Source organism: Tamandua tetradactyla, chromosome 10, assembly GCF_023851605.1.
Source record: "Tamandua tetradactyla isolate mTamTet1 chromosome 10, mTamTet1.pri, whole genome shotgun sequence".
NCBI lineage: Eukaryota > Metazoa > Chordata > Mammalia > Pilosa > Myrmecophagidae > Tamandua > Tamandua tetradactyla.
Window position 1 is genome coordinate 35751941 of NC_135336.1, and position 9941 is coordinate 35761881.

Below are 9941 nucleotides of genomic sequence, written 5' to 3' on the forward strand. Positions count from 1 at the left end.
TTTTTTTCAGGTAACTTTGGATTTGTTTTTATATTTCAACAGCTGCTTTAGGATTAAAGCTTTTAGGGGACAGAAGACTCCCTGGAATGTAGTATACAAATATTACTTCATTATATATTTAAACATTTTCACTGTCAACTATAAATATAATAAAAATGTATCAATGCCCAAGTCCTTTATTACACATATGGAAAGTCTGATTGATAAAATACACATGGCTTCAGAAAGACCATCATAATTGCTTACTCCTTTGAAAATGTGAAAGTTGAAAATGTTTTTTAATGAAAAATGTAAGTACAGAAAAGATTTTAATAATCTAATGATAAAAGTTTCAGTACCTAAAAAGATATCTTTGTTAGTATTATTAATTCTAGCCTTAATAAATCTTGTTTTGCCTGTCTGAATTCTATCAATTCTTGGATAAAAAGAACTCAAAATTTTTATCCCCTCTAAGCACTCCTCTTTGACTCTTCTAGGCCTTACTGATCTTTCTGTTATTTAAAACCAGAAGGCCAAGTGTAGAGACTATACCAGCTTTAAAAGAAAAAGTAATAATAATCCTTTGACAATGTACTAGTATACAATAACAAACACACACAGAAGTTAATCTGAAGAGAAAATAAGTTCACTGATGGTTTTCAAATATTAAAGTTTATTCTGGTTTTATTATGAACTATGAAGACCAAACTGCATCACTGAGATAAAAATATATTTACAATCTCAGTATTGTCTATGGTAATGAGGAAGCTATCATAAAAGTTACAGTACAACTGTATTATTTGCATGTTTCTCAAGATTTTTGTTGGTGGTAATTTCTTACCTCCTTTAGTTTAATAAGCAGAAATGCAGAGATTCACAGTTGCTGCTATAGCCATTAACATTAGCAGATTGATGATTTAATGGAAAATACTGCTATGATATTCTAACCTAGTACCCCTAATGAGAGGGATAGAACTGGCAGCTATGTACCTTCTCCCAGTTGGAATTCTACAGTAAAAATAAATAAGTAGGGCGGGCCGCGGTGGCTCAGCGGGCAAAGTGCTTGCCTGCCATGCCAGAGGACCTCGGTTCGATTCCCGGCCCCAGCCCATGTAAAAAACAAACAAACAAACAAAATACAATAAAACAAGAAAATGTTTAAAGATGTTTCCCTTTCTTCCTCCCTTCTTTCCTTCCTTCTCTCTGTCTTTCCTTCCCTTCCTCCCTCTCTCTTTAAAAAAAAATAAATAAATAAATAAATAAATAAGTAAAAGAAATTAAGAAACTTATTTAAAAATTTTGCAATTAAAGGAATAAGGGTATCTGTAAGCAGGTTTAGAAACTAGATAGTTTGTCTGATTTAGTCAGTATCATATTGAACTTACAGCCAAGAATAATTACCTTTAACCTTAAATCAAATTGGTAGGGCATTTGGAGTTCACACTTGTGAAAAGAGTCTTAATCGCTGACCACATTCTATCTATGACTAAATTAGAAATCTTTTAATTATCTTCAAAAATCATGGCCTATGATATTGAGAAATGACAAACAGGATAGACCTGTTTCATAGAGCTGCTATATGAAATTACTCTTATTATAGTTTATTAATATATAACATTTCATTTTTTTGTTTTTCTTATTAATTAAAGTAATTTGAGGAGTCAAGTCCACTCTCAATTACATACAATGTTTCCAAATACTTAATTGAAACCCTAGCAGTGTGTACCTATATATTGGCCACTTGGTTTTTTTCACTTTCTTCCCAATAGCAGCACTGACTGACATGTTTCTACTGCAAAACACACTACTATCTTAAATGCATCCACTGCATCCCCAAAACTCAAAGCCAGAATGAGATTTGATATACATGAAGTAAGATAATCCCATAAGGCAGTTTATATAGACACAGAGGTAAACAGTACATAGCTGATTTGGGGGATGTATAATCCCTAAGAGCAAAAACTGTATTTCTCCTAAAAGCCAATTTTACAAACATCTCTGATTTAAATGGATGAGAGAATGGGGAGCAAAGAGATATAATTCAAGAGAGTAAAAAATTTAAAAAAAAAAACAGCTTTTCCAATATGATAAAATGTATTACACAAAAAAGGATCTATTTAATTAGTTTAAATTAATTAATTATTATATAATAAACTAATGCACATTGTGACTCTCCATTAAGGGAGCTTTTCCCATTCCCAACTATGGAACTTTCTTCCAAAACACACGTTTTGAAATTAGAAACACTTTGACAAACATTGCGCTAAACCTAAAAGCATCAAAAAATAGAGAACTGGCATGCATTTCCGACCAGCAACTACATACAACATTGCTAAACCAGGGCCTAAAGATCTGGAAGGTATCTATGATCAATGGGAAATGAAGTAAAAGTTCAAGGATTTTTTTTTGTAATAGAACTAAACAATTCAAGCAGATATCTAAAGTAAGGAATAAGTTTCACTGTGAGAATCAGGAAAGATTACCAGGTTTCAAAAGACCAGCCAAAAAAGGTTCAAATTTCGGGAGATAGTGTCAGAAATTGTAACAATAATGACCAAAGTCATTAAGGTAAGCTTCAATTTTCAATGTTTTTGCTCTGTATTCTTTAAACCTCAACTAATCAAGTGGCACTATGGGTATAATACCTGTATATAGTCAGGATAAGACACAAGTGCACGAGGCACCTTTTTTTGAGGCAAGGCCAAAGGCAGGAAAGGTTTGTTTTCTCCATTTAATATCAGACTATTTGGACACTTAAAATTACTATAAAAGGACTGAATTTCACTGAAAGCTACAAAGTTAGGGAATATCTGCCTATCTAGAAACTGAATAGCTAATCATTTTATTTCAACATGGAAGACGAAATCATAAATCTCATAAATCAAACCATTTTATGGTGTAGCAAATTTGGGTAAAAACAGTGTTCAAATATCATTTAAAAAATAATGTGTTTCTTTTGTATTAAGTGCTTGACACATACAGTGATAGCTGAGGCAAAGTCTTTACTACAAAAAGCATGCATGACAAAGCCATTTTAAATTAATTGAAGCTTACTAACTTCTTTAGAAAGAAAAACTTCTTTAGAAAGAAAAGCTTGTTGTACATAGAAATGATGAAGGATTTATGAAGAAAGTTAAGCCTAAATGGGGCACTTTAGAATTTGAACAGGTAGGAAAAAAACAGCAAAGTAATTCTAGGAATTATCAGTAAGGCCTAGAGAAGTCTATAATCTACTTCGCAGACCAACAGATTAACCCCCCACTGCCCAATGTGGTAACCACCAGCTACCTGTATTTGACTACTGACAACTGAGTACATGAAATACAGTTAATACAAACTAAAATGATCTGTATGTGTAAACTATACATTGGATTTTGAAGACTTATAAAAAAAAGTAAAATATCTCAATTTTTACCATCAATTGCATGTTGAAATGATATTATTTGGATATTTAATAGGCTAAATAAAATTATCAAGATTAATACCATGTATTTCTTTTTTACTTTTTAAATATGGCTTCCATAAAAATTCTGCATTATGTGACCTGCATTATTGGACAACATTTGTTTAGACTAATCTTAATTTTGTTAAAATTTCTGAAATAAAGAAATTTGAATTCTACTATATGCCAAGCACATGGAGATACAACAGTGAACAAAGTAAGAGTATATTTCTTTCAGATGACTGATGACATCTGGTCAATTCATAAATAAAAATACTCTGATAGCATTGGTTGAGGAAAGAGAAAATGAACTCCAAAATACAAATGCCTCAATACCCAGGATTCACCCCCCAAAACTCCTTGTAAAACCTACTGATTCAGTAAGTTCATAGTGAGGCCTGGCTATGCTGTTCAGAAAAGATTCCCTAAGTAACTGTGATTTGAACCAACCCACATATCCTACTTTTGCTGACCCAGGCTAGCTGAAAATCTGACTTTTAGCCCGTTTTTGTTGTTTTGTTTCTTCTGAAGAAAGCTAGTGGGTGCAAGAACCCATCTACTTTTAAACAAAAAAAAAGAAAACAAGTTTATTTTGTAATTATTAAAGTTAGAGGAAACCAAATAAAGTTTAAAAAAAAAAACTATTACAATCTCTCTTTTCTTTACAGTCACCTGTATAATTTAAAACGTTACACCTAAAAAAACAAGTACCTTACACATAACAAAATAATCACCTGGTGTGTTAAAAAGCATACAGCAAATTCTTAGGCACTAATCCAATTATGAGGTGATATGTTTTTACATTTATGCCTCAAATTCTGGTTTATGAGTATCTACTCATAATGTAACAGGTAGTTTTTCCCTATTCATCTCAATTAACAGAATGAATGGTAAGCAGTCAACAAGCTTGTAAGAAAAGAAATCTCCCTGGATGCAATATTAAAAAGAAATAGGTATTATATGACGTGAAGAAGGTAAGCACTGTTCATTCATTTAATTAAAATAAAATTTTAATTCTCAGTTTTTCTAATGTTTAAAGTATATATATACATATACATATATATGTAAAATTGACAAATTAAATATACAATATAACACTCTCTCTAAAACAACTATAGGACCTGCAATTTGGCTATCTAGACTAGACAGCAGCCCTCACTAAAATTTTAAACTGATGACCTACACTACAATAAATAAGTCATTTAAAAAAACTTGAAGCCCACCCTTGATAAAAGTTTATAATAAATTTTATTTTAAAAAATGGTTAAACTATGTCAAAGCCTATTACAAAAATAAAAATCATAAGTTTTATGAAATTCAGGAAAGGATACAGGTTCAAAATTTTTGAGGACATAAATGTAATCAAGAGTTCGACAGATTAGTGGTGCTCAGATTTTAGGTCCTGAGTGCTTGACATAACAAAATCATCTAAAATTCCATTAATGTTTTAGTTTCCTAACTAAAATAATATGTTGGCTTAACATCAGATATTTATTGGCTCATGGTCTTCACAGTCTAGAAGGCTTGCTTCCTCCTGGAGTCAGTGTCTTCTGTCTTGCCAACAATCTTTGGGGTTGCTTGGATTTTCCATCACATGGCAATGCACAAGGCAGCAACTTTTTCTTCCACTTCTGGGTTCTGTGAACTTCCAGCATCTGGCTGCTTCCCTGGCTTCTCTCTCAGTGGCCTTCTCTATAAAGCCTCCACAACAGGACTAAGGCCCACTCTGATTTAGCTGGAAGACACCTTAAACTGAAGTAACCTCATTAAAGGGTCCTATTCACAAGGGGTCCAAACCCAGAAGAATACAGACCAAGATCAAAAGCATGTCCAAACTGGAGCACACAATTCAATCTACCACAGTGACTTAAAGATTATTTGATTTTATCCTACATTAACATATGAACAATGATCATTAAACTCCAAAAATTTTATAAACCTTATAGTGTTTATTGTCAACTTCTGTGCAGACTTTTAATAGATTACAGAATATGTTATAACATATAATATTATTTACTCACTAATTAGTACTGGGCAAATTACAAAATACTCTCTAATTTTTAACAAAGGTATCACACAACCAGCTTCTCTTCAATAATTTTCAAATAACAGACAATAAGCCAAAGTTTAACTATATATCTATAAAACATTCAGAATTACTAAATAATAGAATTATACATATACATAAAATATATGCAAATATAAGGGACACAAACATGGTAAAAACAGTAAATAAGACAGAAAAAGACAGAAAGATATAATTACTCAGCATGTTCCAATTTCTATTTCTTATGCTGTAGCTAAGTGGGAAAAAGGAAGATTTGGGATATTCTGTTTGCTTTTAAATTTGGTACCCTTTCCAATTATATCTGTTTAAGATTTAGAAAGACTCAGTCAGTCAATATGTATTGTGGATACTATAAGGTACTTGAATAAGTATAGTTAAACTGCCAGTCTCCTCTCCAACCCCACATATTCAGTATAATCACTAACATTCCAAGAGACCTCCGGGAAGTATCAAATTCTAAAGTGAATTCTGTATCATCAAGGTACACAGCTGAGTTAATTTCACTGTATTCTAGTATTCTGACAACTGGCCATCTGTATATTCATAAGAAGCAAAATTTAACAAATATATAATGAGCACTGATTGAGCTATACATTCATAAAGATGTAAAGTACAAATAAAGTAAGTCAATTAACTTGAACACTCTTTGAGGATAGAATTTAAGAATCACAAATAGCACGGTGGTTGGCTTATGCTCTACAATAAAATAAACGCTATCATTTTTGTGCTTACTACATGCCATGCACTCTGCTGAGTTTTTTATTGTATTACTTTCATGTAGTCCTCACAAGAATTCTATGAGCCATGTAATAGTGTTACCACTTTTTGTTCTTAAAGATGGGAAAGCTGAAGTTTACCTGTTTTAAACAACCTGCCAAAAGACTCCATCTACTAAGAGGTAGCCTCTTTTTAGATTCAAATTGCTTCTTTAATCACTACACCATAAACTGCCTAAAAAGAGAGAACAAGCTTGTACCACTACCACAGTATATAATCTCAATTAAAAGATCTGACTCAACTGATTTTTAAAAAGTGATTTTTTCCCTTCATTTCACATTCCAATCTCTTCACCTAATTAACCCATTAGGTTACCAATCTCTTCTGGGCAACCCACAGTATCTCTTACCATAAACACCAAACTATCCTGCAATGATCTACTTTCTTTATGTCCATCACTGCCCTATAAGCTCCATGAAGCCAGGATTCCATCCTACTCATGTGTTATGTCCCCAAGCATCTATCAAGTGGCAGGAACACAGAAAGTACTTAAAGTGCCGTTAAAGGTTCAAAATCACAATAGATCTTCTTTTCTGTCATCTTTTAAACATTTTAAGATAAAACTTTGCTAAGAGTGGAAAGAGTTATAGGATTCCAGAGTCAAATGGGACCTTACAAAGGTCAAACAGTCTATCTTCCCATTCATCAGTACCATATCCCTCTTAATAATCTACTCTACCTCAGAAGAAAAATGTAGGAAAGAAAGGTAAGATAACACTGATCACCTATGAATTGGTTATTGCCACCATAAAGAAGCATGGAATTCCAGAATTAAATGAATGTGGTTTATCAAGTCAGATGTTACTAACTAAACCTAGTCTCCTTTAACCTTTCTATCTATGAAGTTCTTAGGTTTAAAAAGAAAAAAATAGAAGGAAAAAGGCCAGCACCTTGCCAACCTATAAAGTTGTTATTTTTAAAAGTTCAGTTCTTCAAATTAGCCATATAATATACTCCCCTGAAACAGACAAACAGCCAATCTAAAGCACATATTTTTCTTTTTCTTTTTCAGTAGATTTCAGAATATTAAGTTTACCAGTTGTGGGGTTTTTTGGGGGGGCAGTCAAATCAACATAATATAAATTTATCTTGTGCTAATAGATGATAGTGCAGAAATTGAGCATGGTTAAGGTCATGATAAGTGTAAGCAGCATATCAAAAATAGCAGCAAAAAGGAAAAAACATCTCTATGTGATAAAACAAGCATTCTGATTAACAAATCATCAGGAAATCATCTTTTTAACACTATCATGTTTTTAACTCTGAAACTGACTCTACTCAGTAACATATAAGTATATGCCAAACCTGGTAAGTAGTAGTATGAATGTTAAATCAACAAACAGCCTACATGAAAAAAAAAAAAAATACTGTTACCATACTTACTAAGCATCCATCAGTCATGACAACTGTGCCCTACTCAAAGACTGAATTTTAAAATAAAGAAGAGTAGATGGAAAAAAATCCCAAACTTGTCATAGGGTTCACAAATTAGGGTGTTATAACACTATAAGCCAAAAAAAGGAAGCTCTTTAAATGAGCAGTGCACAGTAACACCAATCTAGTGTCTGTCTCTACAATTACAAGCAGAGTTGACTCTAATAATTTCAATTTAGACCTCTAAATCACAGTTCATTTACCTATACTGATGGAGGTTTTAGGGCTCTAGAATACAAGAGCAAATCCCTCCAAAAGTACCTTGTATTAAAAAAAAAAAAACATTTTCTTCTTCTATGTGAAAACCAACCTGTTCCTTCAAAAAATAATCAACACTTCACAATTCCACAACTGTTAAATTATTGTGCACGTTTACCTATAAGATATCTACTCTACATATTATCTAGAACCTCATGTCAATTTAAAGAAGTAATGGTACTAAGAATTGTGTTTTGGAACCAAATATCTGAGGACTGCTTATAGAGAAACAACATAGATTAGATAACATGTTATTTATCATACTATATTCCACATAAATAAGAAATTTTCATTACGTGCTTGGAACGTGGTGGTGATAGGGTAGTGGAAATTGTCCGCCTATAAGGGGCACTCAATCTCAATACAGAAACTTTTTCTCCCTTATAACCTTGACACATCTACACCCATCACAATCTCATCTAAAACAAACTAACAAAGAAATCCCCATACATCTACACACAGGTAAAATTTCAGTTTAATTTACTATCTCTGGAAATACTGAGATCTACCAGAGACCTCATATATCAGCAAAAATGTCTTACGTAAATTTATCTTTAAGCTTTGCTCCTCCATCTTCCTCACCAAGTAAGAGTTCTCAGATGAGTAACTCCTGCAGTGTTGTGACATTACCCAATGCCATACAGAGCCAACCCCCAACTGGTGGCCTTATTTTCCAAACCACCACCTTCCATTAATTATCACTTTCGCCCATTTCTCTTGCATAAAAGGCAGATTTTAAGGCGTCTAGTTTCGGATACCTGGAACAGAACCATCTCCTCAAAAACTATTAACAAGAGGAAAAAGGGGACGGGAAAGGGACGTGGGGATGTTTTTAAAAGAAAAGTCGGAATACAGTAGCTGCAATCGGGTACTTAACCCATGTATCAAACTCCTGGGGATAAACATGTTTTGCTGAAATAGACTGTATGAACGACGTCCCACAAAGAGGGGCAGCGACGGGGCTCAATGCAAGAGAACCAGAGGAAGCTGGGGTAGAACTGGGGCCGGAGGACCGAAGAAAATTGATTGTAGGGAAGGCTGCAGGGTGGGCTAACATGGTGCCTTCTATGGTGGAAGGTGATAAGGGGTGAACCTGAAAGGTTCATTCTTCCAGGTTCTGGTTCCAAGAGGTTCCTAGGTTCAGAGCTTAAGTTTCAGGGATAAGAAAAGGAAAAAAAAAAAAAAAAATGAGGCGGCAAACATAAACGCACACACCTTAACCTCAGTACAGAAGTCCGCGCCCTCAGCTTGCTCTCGGAATGAGCAAGGAAGTAACGGTCCCCGGAGCAAACCCGGGAGGAGCCCCGCGTACTCCGCGTCTGGGCAGGAGGCTGCGTCGCCGAACCTCAGCAATCACCGAGTGGTCCCGCGCGGCTGCGGGGGAGGGGAGCCCGTCGCGCGGGCCACACTTACCCGGCCCGACTCTTCGCCGGCCTCACCCCGGGCGCGGAGAAAAGTTTCCAGCCAAGGTCCACCGCACCCGTTCGCGCAACCAACCGCCGAACACAACCGCTCCGCTTCGCGGCCCACGCCGGTAGGGCCACCGCTCCAGGACCCTTGGTCGCGCCTCCCTCAACCCGCGCCCGCTGCCGAGATTCACCTACCACAGAGCCGGGAGAAGAGCAGCAGCGGGAAGAGCAGCAGCAGCGGTGGCGGCGGCGTCAGTGGCGGCAGCAGGAGCCCGGCCCCGGGGGGAGAAGCGGAGGAAAGTTGTGCTTTGCCGCCTCCGGGACACAACGGAGCCGGCCCCGGGGTTCGCGCCATCCCCCACCCTCCCCCCGGCCCGCTAGTCCGCCCGGCCCCCCGGCTCCCCCGGCCCCGGCGCCTTAAGGCTCTGGGCGGCGGCAGCGGCGACCGCAGCGCGGCAGAAGGTCCGGCGCGCGCGTCCCCAACTCCCAGCTCTTAAGCCGTCGCCGCCGGCTGACACTCAGCCGAGCGCTCGCGGATCCCTCGACTCGGCGGTCGCCGACGCCACTGCCGAGG

At 36.3% G+C, this 9941-nt stretch overlaps 1 protein-coding gene across 4 annotated transcripts in view; it reads right to left on the minus strand.

Moving 5' to 3' along the window:
- NECTIN3 (nectin cell adhesion molecule 3) overlaps positions 1–9941 on the minus strand; it is a 204979-nt gene that overhangs the window by 193460 nt on the left and 1578 nt on the right. For 2 of the 4 annotated variants that reach the window (XM_077118442.1, XM_077118441.1), the window contains exon 1: positions 9563–9940. The exons of 1 other annotated variant lie outside the window; for it this stretch is intronic. In XM_077118442.1, coding sequence (XP_076974557.1) covers positions 9563–9722 — 160 coding nt within the window. In that variant the 5' untranslated portion in view covers positions 9723–9940. Of the gene's footprint in view, positions 1–9562; position 9941 lie in introns of those variants that run through there. One more of the 4 variants, XM_077118439.1, reaches the window with a different exon arrangement.